The 22,045-nt window shown below is 52.4% G+C and overlaps 1 protein-coding gene across 1 annotated transcript in view; it reads left to right on the top strand.

Annotated features, from left to right (window-relative positions):
- The window catches only part of LOC104487573 (rho GTPase-activating protein 39), a 55,078-nt gene extending 39,670 nt beyond the window's left edge, over positions 1 to 15,408 (top strand). Inside the window, exons 4-10 of the mRNA XM_086760380.1 lie at positions 1,984 to 2,530; positions 3,784 to 3,873; positions 10,120 to 10,193; positions 11,669 to 11,868; positions 12,745 to 12,836; positions 13,402 to 13,571; positions 14,007 to 15,408. Of these exons, the coding sequence (XP_086616506.1) occupies positions 1,984 to 2,530; positions 3,784 to 3,873; positions 10,120 to 10,193; positions 11,669 to 11,868; positions 12,745 to 12,836; positions 13,402 to 13,571; positions 14,007 to 14,201 (1,368 nt within the window). The 3' untranslated portion in view covers positions 14,202 to 15,408. The remainder of the gene's footprint in view (positions 1 to 1,983; positions 2,531 to 3,783; positions 3,874 to 10,119; positions 10,194 to 11,668; positions 11,869 to 12,744; positions 12,837 to 13,401; positions 13,572 to 14,006) is intronic.
- Positions 15,409 to 22,045: the final 6,637 nt, after the last annotated feature.

Here is a 22,045-nt window from a genome sequence, read left to right on the forward strand (position 1 = left end):
CAAGGGATAAAAAACCAAAACAAAGTATGAAAGCAGGATAAATGATTGTGCCCCAGGCTGGCAATGAGAGGTGGAGTGTGATGTGTGCTAATCCTGTCATGCACATGTAGGTACACGTTGGGTGTAAGATAGAGAAGGGTTGGACTGCACAAGTCTCTGTCGTGAGTTCAGCAGCTCCTCCTTACTGAGAAGAAAACACTGGCTTGCTCTAAAGGTTTAAGAACTAGCGTGTGTTTTGGGATTGACCATAGGGCAGGACCGGAACAGTGTGGCATGCAAGTTAAAGGTGATTTGCAAAGAGGAAAAAATGCATGTTTTATTTCACTTTTCCCCCTGCAAACACAAAATTTACAGGATTTCTGGGTTTTTTTTGTCTTCCTTTAAAAACAAAAAACCTCAAGATTATCTTGTTTGGCTTTTTCCTGCTTGGTGGAGATCTCCTTGGAGAATGCAGAGCAAAGCGTGGGCTGTTTAGCTCTTAGTTACCTTATGTGGGAATTTCAATTCTAACAAAAAAGTCTATTTCCTAAAACAACTTGTTGGGTGTTTGAGTTCAGCGTGTCCCAGACTGCCACTTCCATCTAAAACAGAGAATTCTGGATGGGGAAAATAAGTGTCTTATTCTCACAAGTAGTTATTACGCATCATTTTCTTGGAATCAGTACTACCAAAGCTCTAATTATGTAGTTATCTGTAGTGATTGCTGGGCAAGAAGGATGAACAGAGCTACATGTGAAAACTGCACGCGAGGTCTGGCAGGAAGGGAGGTCTTTGTCTCTGCTGCTTATCTCTGTAAACTTGTGATCAGTGAACTTGTCCCCGGAGCAAACGAGTTTGATCACTGCTGATTGCAGGTGCGGAGCAGCTGTCCCTCCTTCTCTGAGAGGAAAAAACAACCCAGTATTTGTGAACAATTCTGATGTAATTTGGGAAAGGTTGTGCCTGTTCTGGATAGGAAAACATGGTAGAGGTGCCCATCGCAGAGGTGTCCCTGAGTCCTGTGCAGCAGTGCTTGCAGAAGCACGTGGGTGTGTGGCTGCAGCCTTTGTCTTCCCCGCGGATGCTGAGGAGCAGGGCCCGTCTGGGAGGAGACAGGCCCTCTGTGGGGTGCAGCGAGAGACCGCTCTGGTGGTGGTGGAAGCTGACTGACACAGATATCTGATCTCCTTCACTTCACCAACTCAAACACGATTTACTGTACGTGGGTGACAGCCTTGCCATCAAAATAGCTGTGCCCGTGCTCCGCTGTGCCTCTCATAGCTTCTCCTGTCCCGTGTGTGTGCCTGGCCAGTATTCCCCTTAGGAAGGCTAAGGTGCAATGAGGTATGTGTTTTGAATGCCTCAGTGCAGAGGCTGTCCGAGCACAGGCTGCCCAAATCTCAGCAGCTCTGGATGGTCGCTAGCTGTGTTGATTTGGTTTTGTGGGTTTTTTTGGTTGGTTGGTTGGTTGGGTTTTTTTTTGCTAGAACTTGGAAAAATAGTAAAGGAGGGAAACAGCTATGGGATTGCAGGGGCCACAAAGGGTAAAGGTGAGAAGGAAACAGTGCTCACAGTGCTGTGGCTGTCTAGTCACTGCCACCTCCTGGTGTTCTCCACTCACGTCCTGGGCTCCTGTGGCTCCACAGGAACTGAGAGGTGAAGGGCGGGGAGAAACCTGGCTCCTGGTATGTGCCTGGTGCCACAGAGCTGTGCTGCTGCTCTGGGAGTCAGCCCAGCTCCTGCTGCGCCTGTCCTCGGGAGCTCTGGGACGACTTAAACAATCAGCCCTGCTATTCCATGTCCCAGTGCTTCCCTTGGGGACAGCATCAGTATGCAGCTGTGCCAGAACTACAGATGTCAGCCACCGATTCTGCAGAAAATCATGTTTTGTACAGATTCACCACTTGACAGTTGCTGGTAGCTTCATGATTCCCTGTTGATAATTTTCCTAGGAGGGTAAGGAGTCATCAAAGATGCTTTTAACACATCTGTTCTCTCTTGCAGCCCAGGACAATAGAGTTGGACCCCAAGCAGGAGAGCAGCAGCCAGCCTGGCAGCTGCGTTGGATATAATTTCCCTTACAATACTCTACGGAAGCCTATCTCTCAGAGCAGCATGGCAGACTGGGCTTCTAAAAACCTGAACATGCACACGCAGGGCATCTTCCGCCGAAGGATCTCTGTGTCCAACATGCTGTCCTGGAATGGTGGCTCTATCAAAAAGCCAATGCTCATCACTAACAACCGCACCATTAAAAAAGAGGCGTGTGAGATGTTCAAACTAGTGCAGAGCTACATGGGAGATCGTCAGACTCGCATGGACCGGAATCATGTGGCGTTGGTCACTGTCACCAAGTGCTGGAGCACGCAAGGTTTACGGGATGAGCTCTACATACAACTGATCCGTCAGACAACAGATAATTCATGCTACCGAAGTCTGGCATGGGGCTGGGAACTGATGGCCATCAGTCTGGCCTTTTTCTCCCCATCACCCAAATTTCAGTCTTATCTGGAAGGTTACATTTATCGCCACCTTGACAGTGATGAAAACAGTAAGTGCCTCATGCACACCTGCGCTGTTCCCAGCAGCATTCTGGTGGGTTGTGCCACTTATTCGGGGTTGTCTGGTTTTTAAAAATACAGGCAGTCAGCAACCAGTGCTGTGGTTTCCACCAGTGAAAGCACCATGTGCTGGGTGAATTCATCCTTCCTTGGTGAGATGAAGCTGCCACCAGCTCAGCTCCCTGCAGTTCTCACTTGCGTCTGGCAAAGGATTTCCAGCCCTAGACTGTGCTTATTGGAGCAATCAGCATGGCAAGATCAGCACTGAAAAGAGCTGATTGGAACCCACCAAGGGCAGAGTTTCTTTGGGTTCTCCAAACACATGATTTACTTCAAAGTTCCTTAAAGCAGACAAAAAAAAAAGATGAATGTTAATATGGAGTTTTTTAAGGGAGCCATTGCAAACATGATGCTGGCTTGTGTTGTGAATAGATGCAATTTATATGTCTTGTAGAAGCCTGGGGTACCAGCCCAGCATATATTCAGTTATTATCCCAATTTTAAATTGCTATAGCATCCTGTGTGGAATAAAAACCAAAAAGCCAAGTGCCAATAAGGCTGGTTTGTCACTATTTCACCAGTGCTCACTGTGTCTTGCCCAGTCTCAGGTGAGAAACCAGAGCACTTATTTCCCCTTGGGGCATCAAGTGCAGGTTAGAGCCCACAGAGATCTCCCAGGCAGGTGCAGGGTTCTGCCCCAGCGCCTGCCTGCCCTGCTGAGCGCAGCAGTGGGGGTGGGTCCTAGGGGCAGGGCCCTTTGCCTTCTGGTTTCATGCTTGTAGCCTTAACGTGCGGTTCCTTCACTGAACTGCTGGATGTGCAGCACTGCTTTGGGTTTTCATGAGGATCCTAAACCCTGGTCACTTCTCCCCAAAGCCATTCTCTGCAGCTATGCTTGGCCAAGGAGCGAAAAATCACCCTGCCAGCACCAGGGTCCAGGCAGCAAGGAGAAGTAATCTGAACTGCTTGAGTGGATTGTTCCTTCTGCTAGTATTTAGGCAGTAAGTTTATTTAGGTACAAGCAGCTGGAGCTGCTTCTCAACTATTTGGCCATTTAGTGAAGTTGAGTGATGTTCTGGGCCCCTCACTTGGGTGCATTTGGAGCTGGCTGTGGGACAGGGCATTCCCCTGAGCAGACCTCCTCAGGCTGGAGTCAGTCTGGCTACCATGTCTCAGGGCAGTTCTGGGCTTTGCTGTTTTATCATTCCACATTATTAATCCAGAGCCTCTTTTGAATTTTCAGTTGCCCAGCGCATCAAGGAGCTTGTGGATCTGAAAAACAAGAAGAACTCAAAATCCAGGAAAAAGAGGAAACAAAACACCGAGGATGAAGGTAAAGGGAGGCGCAGCATGCAGGGAGCCGAGAGGGAGGACTGCACTGACCTCAGACAGACGGGGATGCTGAGCTCCGCTGAAAATCAGACCATTTATTTAAGTGCATAGACTTAGATTTGGGAAACTTTACTGTAGGTGGCCGGTGTGAGAGGTTTGGCCAGAGCACAGATCAGCAGTGTGGTGGCAGCTGGGCAGCATGCTGCCAGGATGGGTAGCAGTGTGGTGGCGGGGGGGACCCCTTTCACTCGCAGTTGTGTGAGAAAAGGGATGTTAATTTCGATGCAGATGTGGGTCTGTAATTCAGTTGGGGTGTTTATGCCACAGAGTTTCCTATAGCACATTCCAGTGCTAAAAGCCATGTGAGCCGGTGTGTTGAAAAGAACCTGTCTTAATTGTAGTAATGGATTTTGTAAACCACCACCCAGCCTGAGGACCTTCAGGGAGGATACTTATACCTAGCAAAGAGAACTGCCCTTTTCTCTCCAGTGTTCGCTTCCCCTTGTCCACACTTCCTCCACTCTGCAGTCCAGGGCTTGCAATAGCATCTCTGCCGAATAAACAAGAGTTCACATGTTCCTCCAGCCTCAGGTTTTAACTGCTGGTTACAGGATAATACTTTATCTGGCTAAAGTCTTGCTAGACAAAGTCCATTCAATTTTTTTTTAATATATTACTTTCACGAAACTTGAGCCAACCTGATGAATTCATACCAGGCAGCAGTTTATATCATGTGGCCTCAGTATTTTTAATCTGGGAGAGCTGAAGTCTAGCTTCCTGCATTGCTGAGCCCTACCTGATGCCAGCAGGCAGGCTGGTGAACTGTGGACACCGCAGCTGCGATCTCTGCGGTGGCTTCCCAGTGGCACTGCTCCCCAAGGCTGCTGCAAGCCTTGGAATCCGCTGAGGAGGCCCCTTGGTCACAGCCCCTGCAGAAGAGCATCTATTGCTTCTCTGGCTCCGGTGCGATTTGGAGTGGAGACCTCAGATTAGACAGAGGGATTGTGTTTCTGGTAGGGATGTGTCTTTTTCCTTTCCTGTTCAGGCCCAGAAGAGTTCAGCCAATGGGCTGAACCTTTGAAAAGTCATTTTGCTTGTGCTCGGAGAGACTTTGATATCTTTATGGGGCAACTCCCTAGAGATTGCTCTGCACAGGGCGTGCTCTGTCCGTGGGCTGAGCAAGTGCTTCTGTGCGTGTTCTGGAGTTGTGCTTAGGAAGACAGAGGTAGTTTTTACCTAAAAAAAAAAAATTGTTTAAATCTATTTTATATATACACACACATATATATGTATATATGAAATCTTATGAAAAAGTTGTGCCAGGGTAGCTTTAGAAAGTTTCCAGAATGAAGCACTTGAAAGTCGGAAGTGCGTGTGTGGCCTCAGCTGAGGCTCTGGTGACAGGTCACACGCTGTTGCCTTCACTGGACCCTGTGCTTTCTGACACACAGAAGATATGCACTGCTGGGGAACTGGGGCTTTAGAATAAATGAGGTAGTCTGCAGGCTTCTGCCAGCTTCTGTGCAGGTGGTGAGGGGCACAGCAGAGGAGGCAGGAGGGATGGCAGGTCACTCAAACCACCTTTTTCAGAAATGACTGGTAAAGCTGAAGATTATTTTCTGGAGTCTGACCTCAGAGCTGCACCTGAGGTATGGGGAGATCCTGCAGAAACACACCAAGTTCTATCTGCTGCTGGCTGGAAAGGTCAAGCTTTTCCTTGGGATGCCTATGTCTGCTCCACTGGCCACGCTTGCCAGACATGTAGGGCGTGGGTAGGACACAGCATCCTGAAGTTGCAAGACGATTGTGAGAAGTTCATTAGTAACTCTGAAATACTTAGGTGCTTATGGATGCTGTAGCAGCAATTTAGCAGATAAATCCATGAGGAAATCTACAGTCTTCAAACAGAACTGAATAGTAGATATGTAGGCATGTATGTAAGTCTTTCAGTGAAAAATGGAGTTAAAGCAGTGATTTTACAAACACACACATGCACACACTTTCTTCAGTGTAAGTAAATGCTTGAATGAGTGAACATTTATCGTCTGACATGCACCCAAGGAAGTGATTTTGAAGTTTCCCACGCTCACCTCTGCAATCTTTGTCTTCTGGCATAATTCTCTGTGAGTAAATTAAATACGAGGGTGGTGTGAGATTCTTTTGTTGAAAGGCAGAAGAAAACCAGATAGAAATAAATTATGTGTTTTCAGAAGGCAGATTATCTGCTGATCCTGCAGGAATGTAAGCTGGGCTTTGGGTCTAGACAAGGAAGCAAATAATAAGCTGGCAGCTCGGTGTTGGTGCAAAATTATTCAGGGTTGTAAAAACTGAACATGGAGAGGCATCTTGCAAGGGTGAGTAACTGAGCGATCAAGCAGCAGAGAAAATTGTGTCAACCAAAGCAAAGTATTGTACATGGGGGAGACGTCCCTAACTGCACGTGCAGCAGCAGGCTCCTACGTAGCTGTTTCAAGGAGGGAAAGACATTTTCCAGCCTGTATATGAATTTCCAGAAACATATACAGGGTGCTGGGAAGCAGTCAGAAGCCAGAGGATCAGGAAAAGGGACAGAGAGCAAACCAGCCCTCGGCTGTAGTCATGCTGTGCCTACCCTGCATGTCCAGCCTGGGGTCCCTCTGGGGCTGGTGAGTGCGGCAGGGGAAGCCACACAGGAGCTGGACCTGGAGGAGGGAAGAGAGGAGGTCAGTGGGCTGGAAGAAACTGCAGGTCACCTGGGGAAAGCGAGAGAAAATTTGGTCATTTGTCGTAACAGAAGAATTGGAAACTACCTGGTTTTGTTGTTGGGCAGCAGGCTTAGGAGTGCTCTGTCTTGAAGTACAAAATTAAATCATTAAGAGTCAGCAAAGCAGGGTCTTGCGCAGGTTAGGAACATAAACAGGTTTAGGAAGAAATGAGACAAATTCAAAGAAGAGAGGTTTATCAGTTGATGGTTAATGGCCCAGGTGCCACACTGACTGAGGGTATCTCCCACCTGCTGTTAACTGGGAGATTTTCACAGGGCAATACTCATTTTTCAGACATCCTGGATCTGTTTCTTATCCTCCTGGTGGCAGATGCAGGCTGCTGACTCGTACGGCCCTTTGGGCTTATGAAGCACAGCATTCCCATGTAGGGAGTGGTGATGGAGCAGCATTGCTGGGATGCAGAAGGATGCACTGGTGGTGCAAGGAAGAGGGACTAAAACACTGCCGTAAAATGCGGGTGCCTGGGCAGATCTCATCTGGGAGAGCGGCACTGGTGCAAAGCCCAGCTGAGCTCTTGAGGAGGCACCTACCCCTGCGCTGAAGAGCACAGCGAGATGGAGCCCCGATCTGAGAGCCTGCTCTGCCGGTGCCAGGCTGAGGTCTGTGAGAGGCCATGATAGATCAAAGAAATACTGAGACAACAGTTTGTCTGTGCTAAAATACGTGTCCCATGGCCAGGTTCTGAATCCACATTGTTTGCTGCATTTCTTAAGACATTTTTTGGCAGGAGAGCGTTCAAGTCTGCCTGTGCCCTGCCTGGATTTTAAGTTGTTATAAAAGGAGCGGTTCTTTAAGAAGTTCTTCGCATGTGTTTCTAGGCCACCACATGGAAAAATATTTTCCTTTGCAAACTATTTTGCACTGTGGGGGTTGTTAGTAGTCTTCTGTTCCCAAGCTCCTAGGGCTACTGTGGTACCACAGGAAATAAGAGATCAACTTGGATTTCACAGATTCGTGATGTGCTCAGGGAAGTGGAATTGCCATCAGTATTAGTGCTTTCCAGCCTGTGCAAGCAAAGCTGCCTGTCCCGCGCTGAGGGATGTGAGCTAGGGGAATGGAGGGAGTACCTGGCCCGCTTGTAAGGAGAACTGTCCATGGGCGATGAGCTAAATGCCAGAAGTTGGCCTCTAGCTGAGCATTTTAAAAGCAGACAGATGGTCAAGTGAGGTTGCTGGTTTGGAAAAGCAGAGGCTGAAGGTAAATTCTGCTCCTCTCCCTTGTATTTCTTTCTCCAGCTCACTGCCTCCTGGCCTCTCCAGATCTTCTTTGCCCATCCCCCTCTGCACGTGCCCCGGGAGCCGGGAGCGCTGGTGTTGAGGTGGATGACTTCTGCTATGTAGCAGGGAGGCTGCATGCTGTGCATTTAAGGTGTGAGCCCCTGCGGGAGGCGTTTGTGCTGCATCTGCTGCAATAGAGCACCAATCACCCCATTCATCAGGGCTCCCTCTGCTTTTTTTGGTGATTCAGGTCTGTGGGCAGTAACAAGTCCAGTTTCTTGTGCATGGGGCAAGTTTAGTTTTTGGTTTATTTACTTGAAATTTGGATGACTCCACATGTAGTCCCTCTGGGTCAGAGGCTGCAGCTTGGTTGTCGTTGGGAGCAGGATGCCTCGCTGCAGAAAATGCAGGATGTAGGTTTTAGGCTTTTCCCAAGATCAGGGAGCTTTCTGGGAAAGTACAAAACAAGCTTCAAGCAAACATGTCTGGCTGCTGCCCACACATCAGCCGTGCAGGCTCTTCAAGGCAAGCAGTTCCTTCACAAACCTTGTTAAACTCTTCGGGTGATTATGGGTTTAATGGGCTAATTACAGTGTGAAAAAACATTCCCTATTAGTAGTTTTGAATGTGCTGCCTCCTGCTTAATTGTTGTGATGCAGAGACACAATCCAAGCCTTTTCCCATTCCCTCCTTCATGAAGCCGACGACACTTTGCATCGGGGTGTGTCTGTACATTTTAACAACAGATGCTGTAACCTGAAATAGTGAAGCGTCACAAAGCAGCTCATTGGTTTTGTTTTCTTTAATCTGTGGACATTTCCGGTATAAATCATGCCTAGGATTAGCAGGATTTTTGCATAAGGGAATATTTTGCTTTAGATGTTCCCAAGAGAAAGTCTTAAAACTTACTTTCCTTCCCATTGCCTGCGAGAGAGAGGGATGTTATTCTGCCTCCTTTGGCATTGCTCTGGCGTTACGGAGGGGCTCCACAGTCAAGTGGATTGATTGAGGCAGGGGGTTCTTGCTTCGGCGTGGGGAGCCGAGGACTGTGGTTTGTCTGAGAGGAGAACGTGGGAAAGTGCATCTCACCTTTCTGAATTGTTGTTCTGCTTGGGAAGAGCTTGTCCTCCCTTTGCATGGAGAGGATTTGAGGAACTCCATGCTCCTGACCAGCTTACCTAAGCTTTAGGGAGTGTGAAAGGCTGATCCGAAACACGCAGCATCTGACCAGAATGTAGATTTTAAAAGCCACAAGCATTTTGAACTCTGTTGCAAGCTTTGAGCCTGGCAGGGGATCAAATAGGGCAGATCTATTCACTGCTTTCAGCAAGCAATTTGGCTTTGACTCGAAAAAGAACAAAAGGCCAACAGTTTTGGAAAAACTCCCAGCAATCAGTGCAAACATTTCTCTTGGTGTCACGGGGGGTTAGCTCTGTGAATCCTGGCTCTGCTCACCCTCAGAGTTCGCTGAACCAAGTGCAACTGGAGCAGCCGTTCTTGTGGAGTGGTGCAGCTTTTTTGGTGAAGCTCCCAAGCTCCAGTGTGTCTGATTTTCCTTGTATTGCAGAGCACACCCCTGCGTTGCAGTACAAGGTTGAGTTGGAGGAGACTGCAGGTGGGAGAGTGAGGAAGCTTTCTGCAGGGCTTTGGGAAGATGAGAGAGGCTTTGCTGCCTTCTCGTGCCTCTCCTTGCATCCTGAGCTCGCTCCTGGTGCTGGGCTGCCTCTCTGGCCCCGCACACCTTTCTCTGCTGCAGCTTCTTTCACTAGCCCAGGACTGCAGTTCTTGAATCATAAACGATTTGTTTGAATCGCTTCGAAATCTTTCCTGGCAGCAGGCTGGCTCTGCATGCTCTTTGGCTGAGACCCAGCAATACATAAATACCTGTGTCTGTGAGCCACGTCACTCCAGCTATGCTGCTGAGTGAGGACTGGTTTTCCTGCCCGGCCTATGAATGCGAAATGGACTGCCTGTGTGAGAGGTCTGCAGGAGCGCGGTGGGAGGTGCAGAGATATGAGACTTGACTCAGGAGACGAATCCCTCCAAGCCCAAGCACTGACTTGCACTGACACCGCCTGCCACGAGGCTGCAGGGCTGGGAGGCTTCAGGGCGCTGGGTGTGAGGTTTCGGCAGTCTCTTTGCCCTGCACACAGAAGAGGGGTGGCTCTTTGTGCCAGTGTGAGCTGCACCCGTGCTCTCTGAAGGGCTCTGGTGTGGAAGGTACACAATGCTGTGGGCTGACTGCTTGTTTCTCCTTCCCATCAGGTCTGCCCATCAGTACCTACGCCAAATACTGCTACCGGAAACTCCAAAAAGTAGCCGTCACTGGAGGCAAAAAGGTGAGCAGCTGCCCTGGCTCCGAGGCCCATAGGCTGCCTGCGCAGCACTCTGCTTCCCAGGTCCCAGAGCAGTCAGTCCTGGACTCTCAGAGGTCGCCGCTGATTCAGTGATGAGAAATGGAGATAGAGCGAGCACAGCAGGCTTGCTCAGGACTTGTCTCCCCGTGAACGTGTGGGAGAAGGCTGCTGCCTAGGTCCCCCAACCTCCTGGCAGAGAGCAGCGCCTGCCATGCTGGGAGCCGCACGGCTGGGTGCTCCCTGGCCTTAGGGATGCAGAGGACAAACCTGATGTTTACCTGTCTCCAGGGTAAGAGTCTGTGCAGGGGATGCCCATCATTTGGTTTTTCCAAGTGGGGAGGAGTCTCCCTTTGCCACTGAGAACTTGCATGGGCCGGGTCTTGCAGCAGGTTTACTGCAGAGTTGTTCATTCCTGATGCAAAAAATCATGCAGTGGAGATGGCTGGCGCAGAGGTGCTCTGCGTTATCTGGAAATCCCCCTCCTCCCTTTCCTCCACACAGTTCTGCACGGGGCTGTGAAGGCTGGCAGGTGGCCTCGGCCTGTCTGTCCTAGGTCTCCAAGCCAGATCCAGTCGTCTTTTATTTCTACAAATCCCTCTGGGGCCTCCCTACCATCTGGACTCTGTGTACAGCGAGCAAATAGCTGAAATAACTTGGGAGGGGTGAAGGCTCCCGGCATCCCCGTGGGGGCAGGACAGGAAATGTCTGGACACGCATTGCACACAACTGCAGCCCCGGCAGCTGCTGTCCTCCGAGGGTCGGCAGAAGGTTTCCTCTCATTGCACCTCCCGCTTGGCCATGGGTTCGCTGCTGAATGGCCGCCGTGCTGGGCAGCCTGTCACCCCTGTGACAGCGCTCTGCATCCCTCTGAGTCTCTGCCAGGGGAGAGTCAAAGGCCCTTTCAAGTGTCAGTGTCTTTCAGAAGCAACAGGTCCCGGTGCCCGCTTTTCAGAGAGCTTTAGCACCTCTGAGAGCAAAGCTTTCTCTGGAATTCCCTTCTCCAAAGAGCTGTTTCTCAGCTGCCCTATGGCCAAGCGCTTGCCCAGCACAGGCCAGTGTACACGTGCCCTCTGCTGACCTCACTGCAGCCAGGGATGGTCTGGGCTCCATCCTTCCTCCTGCTGTGCCAGCAGGTAGAGCTACAGCTGGAGGAGTCCTGCCGATGTGCAAAACATGGCAACAGAATCCCTGCAAAAACAGCCCCAACTCTCCAAGTGGTCTCCTGCCAACAGGCAGCAGCTTCTCTGCTCCTCTTGGGCCTGATGAGTTGAACCCCCCCTGATTTTAGGAGGTGGAGGCTGCAGAGTGAGAACCATGCTGCCAGGAGGCCAGCGAGGTGCCCATGTGCATGGGCAGTCCTCTCCATCCTGGCTTCTCGCCACTGCCGGCCCCAGTCCCCAGGTCACTGTTTCTCTGTGGCTGTGCCACGGCCGCACTGAGCTCCTCTCTGTTCTCAGGGCCTCCGTAAACCAACAGTGGAAGAGATAACGCATGCAAGGAATGCCATCCTGACGCCATCACTCTTCGGCAGCTCTCTGGAGGAAATCATGCTGCGGCAGCAGGACATGTACCCAAGCAACAAGCTGCCCTGGGTGCAGACGCAGCTATCACAGCAGGTCCTGGCTCTGGGAGGAGAACAGACAGAGGGGATTTTCAGGTGAGTTTTTGGGGCACTGTGTTAAGTTTGAGCCACTCACATGTCAGTCTTCAAAGCTGAGGAGTCAAGGCTGACTTCCATGTGCTTCCTCTTCCCTGAAAATAGCACTCTGCTGTGGATTGGACAAAATCCAATCTTTTCCAAGTTCAGGAATCAGCTCTTAAAGTAGCATTAGTCCATTTGTGTGCATTAGCACAGAGGGGACAGCATAGATGTGACTTAGCACATACCCAGGCAAGGCACTGAACTTTCTCCAACTTCAACAGTAGTAGTTGGCCAGGGCAGGGAAGGGACGAGCTCTTGGGTCCCTGGCAGAGCAGTTCACCAGGCGCAGCGCAGCCGCCTTAGTGATGCACAAGACCTGAGGAGTCAGGAGAGACAAAGATTCTGTATGGTGAACAGAGTGGTTTCTGGCTTGGGTTTGTTTTTTGGTTTGGGGTCTTTTTGTTTTATTTGTGTTAGTTTTTCACAGGTAGCTAAACTTGATGTAAGGTAGCTAGCAAAAGACTCAACTTTGCCTTGTAAGAGTTTCTAATATCTTGGTGTATTTAGATGGAGATAATGCTTATCTTTGGACTGCACATGTTGCGGAGAGGCCCAGTCAGAGAAAGTCATCACTCCTGAGGACAGAACAATAGTTGATGTCTGAGCTAGTGGGAAGGAGACAAGTGTTTCTTCTACCCCTACTTTAAAGCTGTGTCTGAAAACAAGCAACCCATTCTCTCTGAGGAGGTGGTGTAGGTGCCTCTGGTATGTGCTCCCTTCCGCCTGGGGCCCTGGGAGCAGCTGTGGAGCCACGGTTTGCCAGCCAGGTGCCATACCAGGCACACTGCCCTGCTCACTCTCTAAAGCACCGTTGCTGTGTTTCTGCTGCAGGATACCTGGTGACATAGATGAAGTCAATGCATTAAAGTTGCAGGTGGATCAGTGGAGGATCCCAAGCAGCCTCAGTGACCCCAATGTCCCAGGTACGGAAACGCGGCAGGCGTGTGCTGCAGCCTCAGCTGTGGTACAGTGTGGAGGGGAAGGTAGTACAGGAGCAGCCGAGGAGGTGTGCTGCTGCCTGGGGACATGTACACAGGTTATCTTCACCAACGGGGTTTTCATTCTATGCCTTACCACTGCCTTCCCAAATATTGCCCTTAAAAAAAACACTGGGGGCGGTGGGGGAACCTCTGCCTCCAGCTGGCTCTGGCGCAGTCAGGCTGTGCAAGGTGGGCAGCGTGCAGAGCAGCTGGGGGTCGTTCCGGAGCAGTGCTCTAGCTCCGAGGTCTCATTGGCCTCTCCTTTAGGTGGCCCCAGAACTACTTCCTGGAGGAGCAGGTAGATAAGAGCCATTGTTTCCCTCTAACTGGCCAGTCTGGCTGCCAGAGGATTTCAGAGCCAAGACTGAAATAAGGTGAAACAGCACAAGTGCAGAATCCCTTTTCTGCCCTCCCTTTGCCAAGGCATGGAGTCCTGCTGCCAAGCTGGCCTCTGGAGGTGGTGGGGAGGTAACCAGAGCTGTTCTCATGCACCCTGCTTTCTTCCCAGCCTCTCTTCTCAAGCTCTGGTATCGGGAGCTGGAGGAGCCCGTGATCCCCCAGCAGTTCTACAAAGAGTGCATCAGCAACTACGAGAACCCTGATGCTGCCGTGGCCGTGGTGCAGCTTTTGCCAGAGCTCAACAGACTGGTGCTGTGTTACCTCATACACTTCCTGCAGGTAGGCAGCCTCCGCAGACCAGTGCCCCTGCTACCAGCCAGGAGCCTGGAGCACACGGGGCATGGTTAGTGGGACAGCTATGGTGGGCCATCGGCCGGGTTTGAGGACCTCTCCCCTGTATTTAAGGTGGGATTGAAGGAAGGGGGTCTGCTGGCCTTGTCCCTTATGGGAGCAATAAGCAGTGTTCTGATCTTGTGGAGCATGGGGCTGGTCCCAAAGGTTGAGATCTGCAAGATGTTCCCTGTCTGATGAGACTCCCACACTGTTGGCTATGTGAGAGCATAGTGGTCTTCCCCTCTAAATACATGGCTGTTGAGGCATTGTCCTTCAGGGAGGCCACATCTCTGCTCTCCTTGCATCTCTTCTTAGGCCGTGTGTTTGGAGTCTCTTGCTCTCTTCCACTGCTGCAGCTGAATGTCTTCTTACTATCTGCAGGTCTTTGCTCAGCCGTCAAATGTGGGCAGAACGAAGATGGATGTGAATAACCTGGCCATGGTGATGGCCCCCAACTGCTTGCGCTGCCAGTCTGATGACCCTCGCGTTATCTTTGAGAACACGCGCAAGGAAATGTCGTTTCTTCGCATGCTGATTGTGCACTTGGACACGAGCTTCATCAAAGGGCTGGTTTGAGCCGCTGGCCCTGGGGTCCAAAACATTGCTCCGGGGAGTCGCTGGGTGCTCAAAGTCTTTTCCCTTCTGCTTAGATTTCTTCCGTTGTCCTTGCTGTTGTCACACCCTGGGTTAGCCCCTGAGCATCTCCCAGCACATGACTTCAAGAACAAGGACTAGACACTCCTGGAAGGTTTGGGCTGTTCAGCACCAGGAAGTCCTTGGACATGCCAGGCCAGATTCAGTGGTTCCTGGACTTGCAGTGTGTGTCAGAGAGGGGCAGCCTTCCTCCTTCGAGCAGCAGGACTGGTTGCTCATTGAAAGGGCTATGACATCTGTGAGAAACCGCTACCTGGGGCAGTAGTTTGTTCCCAACTCTGGAGGCAGAGTTGGCTTCAGGTGGGAGGACATCGCTCCTGTGTGTGGCACAAGCTGGTCCTGGGGGTGATGGTGCTTCACTGGGGATAATCCTACTGCTGTGGAGCCAGCCTGGTTCACCTCTACAGACTGTTGGAGGCATGAGCGCTGTTCTGACACCCCATAGTGCTGTTGGTGCAAAGGTGCGGGGGGTTTGTTGGGGCAGAGGGGTCCCTTGGGCTGCCCTGGTCAGTGGAAGCACATTGCAGCCCAGGGAGAGGAGGTATCTGAGCCTCTGCTGCTGGTGGCTGGATAGGCAGACACCCCGCAGCTGGGAGCCGTGGCAGGCCGCATCCGCTCATCATCCACCTCACCTTCTTTAGGCAGCCTCAGAAGGCCGTGCACCCAACAATTAAGAGGTAGACAATCTCTTTGGCATCCACCTAACGAGGCCCGTATCTTCTGGAGTGGTAACCCCAGTGGCCTCATGGCTCCTTTGTGCTGCAGGCAGCGTGAGCTGACACCAGCTTTCCTGAAGAGCGTCTGAGACCGTGCTCCATGGCTTTGGCACCCTCTTTCCTGGTAGCAGGTCCTTCCCAGACTTCTCTGCTGGGGATTCAATAGCAGTTTTGCCTGCCCTCCTGGTTCAGTCCAGGTCTAAAGCAAGGTGGGAAGGCCCCCAGCAGTAAGAAGTGCTCCTGTGTTTGGATGTGCCCTTCCAGGCAGAGTGGCAGCATTGCTGTGTGATGGTGAAATGCTGATACTGCCTGGAGTCTGCTGTAGCACCTATGCTCTTCCCACCAAATTCCAATTGGAGTTGCAGAGGGGTTGGGAAGGGGAGGGAAGGGAAGAGAAGGGCAGAGGCAGGTCTGAGCAGCTGAGGTGTGGTGTGGTGGAGCCTGCATAGGGGCGGTGTCAGGCAGGCTCAGTGTTCTCCCTGCAGCTTTCTGTGTGCCACCAGAAGTGAGGTACAGCAAGGACAGTGTCTTTCAGAGGCAGCACATGGACTTCCCCACAGCCTCCAGATACTGTTGCATGTTCCTTAGCAGCCTCCAGATACTGTTGCATGTTCCTTAGCAAGCAGCAGTTTCTAGTTCTGTGGCATCCTGCTGTTACATTTATTTTCCTTTGAAGTGTTTTCCCTGCCAGAGGCAGGTTTACTGCAAAAAAGCTGCGTGTTGGGATTACTCATGCAATGCTAAGTCTAAAGTAGCATCTGAGATTGCATTTGCATTTCTACATCCCCCTCCTTTCAAGTGGGGACCTGGGATCATCCTCTCTTCGCAGTGGGGGGCCGAGCCCTGCCAGCAGTGAGGTTTAAAGCTGATGTCTGAATCTGTACCGAAAGTTTGGGCATAAGGTGCAACATGCAGAGAGTGGCCCTGAGCCTGCTGGCTGCTTGGATGTCCTGATGTGCGTGGACGGATTTTCCAATTTTCCAAGACACGCATTTGCTCAGATGAACTCCACAGCAGGAGTTCAGTTTGTGCTCAGCTGAACAAGGGTCGAGGTGCCTCTCCTTGTACCAGGGGCTTCTGTAGTCCAGTGGGCCAGGAAATCTTGCTCCCCTGTCAGGATTAGCTCTGTCAAACACGCCCCCCAAAATGTGCCAGGATCTATTGCACACATTCATCCCATCCCATCCCGTCCCGTCCCGTCCCGTCCCGTCCCGTCCTGTCCCGTCCCAGTGCTTCAAATCCATTCACCTCAGTTTGGCCTTCTGAAGCACTGAACAACTTCAGATGTGGGACTGTTTTCCCAGAACTGTAGTGACAGGCGGGGGTTACCAGCTCTGCCATATTGTACTGAAATTTGAATCGCTGAACAGGCTTGGGGTGCCACGTCCTGCCCCCCAAGGGCTGGAGCAGCTGTGCGGTGCCTGCCCTCTTTGGGCTGCACACGCCTGTGTCAGCTTTTGCCTGCCGTAAGCCACCACATATGTGATCCATGTTATTCCTTGCACTTAGCTGTAGCAGTCAATCAAACCATAGGCTGTAAAATAGGCTAATAAATGACACTGGATATTATTTTCTTTGCCAAGAGATTTGTAAATACGAATCAGTAAAGCAGCCTCTCCTCTGTTATAAGTACAATCTCCATGGTTGTCTCTTGTCTTTTTTGTGAATTTCTGAAGCATGATCACGTCTGCCTGGAGCTGCAGATGTCAGCCTGGATGTCAGCGTTCACAAATAATATTTGGGAATCAGCATAACGTAAGCACTTGGAAACCAAGCTATGGGGTGGTTCTGTTGTTCTTCACTCTCAGGCAGCTACTAAGGGATGCTCGAGGAAGCTTGGAAGAGAAGGGGTTAAAACAGATAAAGGACAGTACTTCTTTATACAGGATCTTCTGGAGCCTCTCAGGGTCAAAAAGGGATTAGAGAAGTTTGTGGGCAATAGCTCCACAAATGGGCAGTCAGAGGATGAGGGGGATGTGCTGCTCATACCCCTCATCCAGCAGCTGTGGGTGCTGCGGGTGCTGCTGGTGGGCTGCAGGAAGCGTGCATGCACATGTGCTTCCCCTGCGCAGTCTCTGTTGGAGATGTGGTTAGACAGGCTGTCGAGCTGACCTGCCTGGGACATTATTATGTTCAGACTGGAGGATTGTCTGATCTTTCCTCCACCCCTGCTCCAAGGAGCAGCTGGGAGCGGTCTGTGTTGGTGCTCCACACTGGTGCTGGTTGCACACTGCGGTGGGCCTGCAGCGCAAGTGCCAGCTGTGCTGCTTCAGCCGCGCAGTGACAAGTCTTGGGTCTGGCCAGTGCTGCTGATGCTCTATAGGTGGACACTATCCTGGCAGCTGTGGGAAAAGATGGTGCACTTCAGGCAAAGCCAGTAAGGGCTGCTTGGTTCCTCTAGCACTTTAAGATCACCTGTGCTGGCCAAATCAGTGGGCCTTCACACCAGCCTTGCTGGCAGGAGGGTGGTAGGGGCCCTTCAGGAGATGGGCAGTGACAAGTGAGAGCAGAAGGGAGACCAATAGCATCGTAATCTCATGCAGCCCTTTCCTAGGTGGATGTCTGCAGCCTGATGTTTTAAGTGTTCCCCAAGGCTTTACTGTGAAATGAGCTGATTTTGGCCAAATCAAAAACATCCACAAATCAAGTGCTTCAAGTCAGGCTCAGAGACTTGGGTTTTGCAGTCACCTTTGCCTGATACCTGGATTGCTTAAAAAATCAATGGCTGGAGTAGCAGCTGGGCTCACAATGGGCTTGTGGTTTGTTCTCAGCTTCCACAGCAGCACAGTGAGACCCTGTGGTTTGGGACACAGCTCACTTGTCTTTGGCTCCTTATATACAGGAGGTACCTGTAGCTTGTCTGAGACTTCCCACCGGTCATGGAAGGACAGCGTGTCCCAACAGGGCCAGCGCCCTTGTGGTGCTGGGGTGCTCTGGCTGGTGCTGCTGAATGTCTGGCTGGTTTAAGTTTCCTTTTCACAGAGTGTGGTGTGAACCTTTTGCTGTCTCTGCAACTGTGTCCTGGGAAACTGCAAACAAAAATGGTAAAAGCAATTCTCCCAGCTACTGATGGCAGCTGACAGACACCGTGTGCCCTGAAGTCTGCTGTCCACGCTCCACCCCAGCTCCTGAAGCGGCTGGGCAGCTGCTGGGGGATCGTGGGTGGGTCTTGGACCTCTCTATAGGTTCGGCTTGAGATGGAGGATGGTAGGGCTTGGCTTTGGCAGCTGCCTGGTGTTTTACAGGATGCGGTAACCACAAGGCCACCCATCCTGGTAGAGAAGCTTCCTGCAGTCTTTCCTCCCATTGCAAATATGAGGGCTCTCCCTTCTCCTGGCCCACCAGAGAGACTCCATTTCTCCCTCAAACCAGAGGTGCCCAGAGGTTGTGCCACCTCACCAGAAATCCAGGGCAATGGGAGGCCAGTTTTCAGCCTAATCCTCATGTAGGTTTTTAGCCTAATCCCCACGTCAGACTTGGCACTAACTTAGCCTTGTGGGAGGACAAAGACCAGAGGAACCAGCAAGCCTGCGTCAGGAGCCCTGCAGCACCAGAGGGAGGCAGAGACGGGAGGGTCCCTTTCCTGACACTGCCTCGATGCGGGTTTGATGTGGGCACAGCAAAGAGCTGTTGGATTCGGCAGAACCGGCTAGTGGACGTGGCACTGAGCTGAGGCTCTGCAGAGCAGAGCTCAGGCACTGGGACACCCACAAGCTGTCTGTGGGACAACCATCAGTGATAAGATGGAGAAAGCTGGTTTAGCTGCTGAGCTTTGCTGCTTTTAGAGCTCCTGTTGTCCTGTAGCATTTGTCAGCCATGGTTAATGGTGGAGAGAAGCAGGTGTGGGTGCAGGCAGGTGGGGAAGCATCTCAGGCATGACAAGGGGACAGTACCCCCAAGGCACTGAGAGCGAGGGGGACCACATATGGACCCTGCCGGAGTTGAGTGTTTCCAGGTGGCTGTGCTTCCAGAGTGCTTCTGGGACACATTGAGCGACTCTTCACCTGGACTTTTCCTTCACCAGCTGAAGACTCTGCCCAGCCCATGAAGGTTTGAACCTGCATCTCCCAGGGGCTTCTCCTGCCCCAGCCTCTGCGTGGAGCTTCCTCTTTTTCACCATCAAAGCTATCCCACTTTGTGCTTGGTGTTTACTGGTGCCATAAAGGGAGGTTGTGTCTGAAGACTGAGGACTTGAGGACTGTGCGACCTCAGCTGTTGGGGTTGGGTGCTGGTGGGGATTCAGGTGTTCAGCAGCCCAAGACCAAGGCTGTTCTTAGTTCTCCCAAAGGAGAACTGGTGGCTTATGTCAGCTCTTCTCTGCTTGCAGCCCTGTTTCCTCCAGCCCACCCATGCCAGGTGTGATGCTTCACAGTAACAGGGGAGACCAGGTGGGTAGGGGGCGGGGGGGGGTGGTGGCGGATTTTTACACTGAGGGTGGTGAGGCGCTGGCACGGGTTGCCCAGAGAGGCGGTGGATGTCCCATCCCTGGAAACATTCCAGGCCAGGTTGGCCGGGGCCCTGAGCAACCTGATCTGGTTGGAGATGTCCCTGCTCCTGGGAGGGGGGTTGGGCTGGAGGGGCTTTAACGATCCCTTCAACCCAGATCCCTTCAACCCAAACCGTTCTGTGATTCCATATGGAGGGCAGGGGGAGGGAGGGGGAGCAGGGCCCTCTCTTTTGAAGGCAGTGAGCTATTGGATTGTTCCAGCTGCAAGGTACAGCTTCCCTGGAACAGCCTGGCCTTGGTGCCTGCTGGGGAAGATGAAAGGGCTGCAATTGCAAACGGTACCCAAATACTGGGCTGGGGTGCCCCTGCGGTGTGTGCTGCCTCCCCGCTCTCAGGGCGGGATAACCATTTGGAAGAGCACGGGACAGCCAGACCCCTTAACCCCAGGGACTGCAGAGGGGGTGACAGAGCAGGGTCTCTATCGCCTGCAAGCAGATAGCCCAAAAGATGACAAGGAGATGAAGGGGGCCACAGCCTCCCTCCTAGCCCCCGTTGAATCAGCAAGGTAGTGTCTGGATGCATTGGTGCAGAAGTGCCCGCTTGTGGCATGCCTCTCCCACGCTGCTCCACGGAGGGGGCTGCGCCTGCCCCGAACGAGGGCACAGGCTGCGGTGGGCGTCCTTCCCTGGAGATCCACAAGCGGTCCCCAGCCTCTCTGGATGCTCTGGCCAGTGAAGGAGAGGCGAGGAACGGTCCCGAGGCAGAAACCCCTCAGATGCGGAGCTCTGCTGTGAGGAAGGCACGCTGGCCTGGCGAGCCCCTCCTCTCCCACCCGCGTGCGCGCCCCGGGAGCGGGCCCGCGGGGCGGGCCCTGCGGCAGCGCTCTGCCCGGAGCCGCCGCGAGCGGGGCGGGAAAGGGCTGGGAGCGCGGGAAGCGGCCGGCTCGTGCCTGGCCCGCCGCACCCCGCCGCCTGCCACGGCCGCGCGGGCTGCAGTGACCCCGCGCGGCCCGCGCGAGGACGAGCGCTGGGACGGGGGGGCAGCGCGGCCCCGCGGGCGGCAAAACCGGCCGGGACAACGGCGCCTGGTGGCGTTCACCGCTGCGGTCGGATGCTGATGGGGTCCTGGACAGTGCGCGGGGAGAACCCTCACACATGGGCACAGACACATCCCTGGGCCGCCGAAGAGCCGTGTCTCTCGGTGGGAACAGCAGAACCAAGGTTTTTTTCCCCACATCTCAAAACCAGTAGGATCCGGAAGGAGAAGGAAGTGGTTTCTGACATGCCTGTTCTCATGGCATGTGTTATTCCGTGGTGTTTTTTTTTTTTTTTAATCATGAAAAGTCCTAAATGAAATACAGTGCTCTCAAAAACAAACAATATGCAAACACTATGCTGACATTTTTGAAAAAAAAAAATCAATCTATTTCCCTCAAAACTTCAGAGTTATTTTTTTTTTTAGCTGCTTTCAATTCTTTCCACATTTTTTTCTCTTGCTTCTAGAAACCTGCAATGTTAAAACCCCATGTGAGATTTTCAGGTTAAAAAATAAACCCAAACTGATAACTACATTTTCTGCCACATTTTTTCCCTGCTGTGGTATTTTTAGCACAGCTCTCTGCTTCCACAGGTTCTCAGCACACAGCCCACAGGCTCTGTCAGAGAGGCATTAACACACAAGCTGCTGTACAGCAACAGGGACCACTCTGCTTTGCACCGCGCTTGGTGCTGGCCAGGTCCTGTGCTGCTCGCAGGGGCAGCCAGGTTTGTGCAGCAACAGCGGCTCCTGCGGCTCTTCGGGAGGAAGAAGCCGGGAGAGAAAGGCCCTGGGCCTCGGGGGGCACAGGACGCTCCTCGGAGCCTGGCTGTGCCCGCAGCCCTAGCCCTGCTTTTGCAGACATCTTGGCCACAGCAGCTGCTCCTTCCATCCTGAAACTCGGCAGGCAACGACCATCTGCTTGTCTGCAGCCTCCTGGCAGAAAATTACGGATTGTCCCAGGAAAATCACCTGAACCAGAAGTTTATCCACCCACAGTGACAAACACTGTAATATTTCACATTAAGAACTTCCGCCTGCAAAGATTTTTGCTCTTCTGTGTCAGTCTGGTTTTGGCTTTAACCTAGCATAAAACTAAAATTAAAAAAAAATAATTGTTTGCCCGATTCTGTATCTAACAGAGGAACGCGCAGTTCTCTGGCAGCCCTGAAGGGCAGCCGGTGGGTGGAGAGGCGTTAACCCGAGGGACCAGGGCACTGGCAAGGCCTCACCCGCAGCGCTGCGCCCAGGGCCAGGCTCCCCGGGACCAGGGGGAGCAGCGCAGGGCGCCCAGCCCGGCTGCCGAGGGGCTCCGAGGGCCGGTGTGTGGGCGAAGGGGTCGGAGGGCTCTTTTCGTCTGTGTTTCACCCGCGCAGGGACCCCACCGCCCCGAGGCGCCTCACGCTGCTGTCCGCAGTGCTCCACCCGAGGCTGCCCAGTGGATTCTGTCCGGGCGCGTTGCTCGGCTTTGGGCAGCGGCCTCTCCGCGGGCGCGCAGCACCGAGCGCCTACGGGGCGCTTCCCGAGAGCTGCGTGGGGCCCGGCCTGAGAAGACGCGGCTGCAGGAC

The sequence above is a fragment of the Chlamydotis macqueenii genome, chromosome 16 (assembly GCF_036417535.1).
Source record: "Chlamydotis macqueenii isolate bChlMac1 chromosome 16, bChlMac1.mat, whole genome shotgun sequence".
Lineage (NCBI taxonomy): Eukaryota > Metazoa > Chordata > Aves > Otidiformes > Otididae > Chlamydotis > Chlamydotis macqueenii.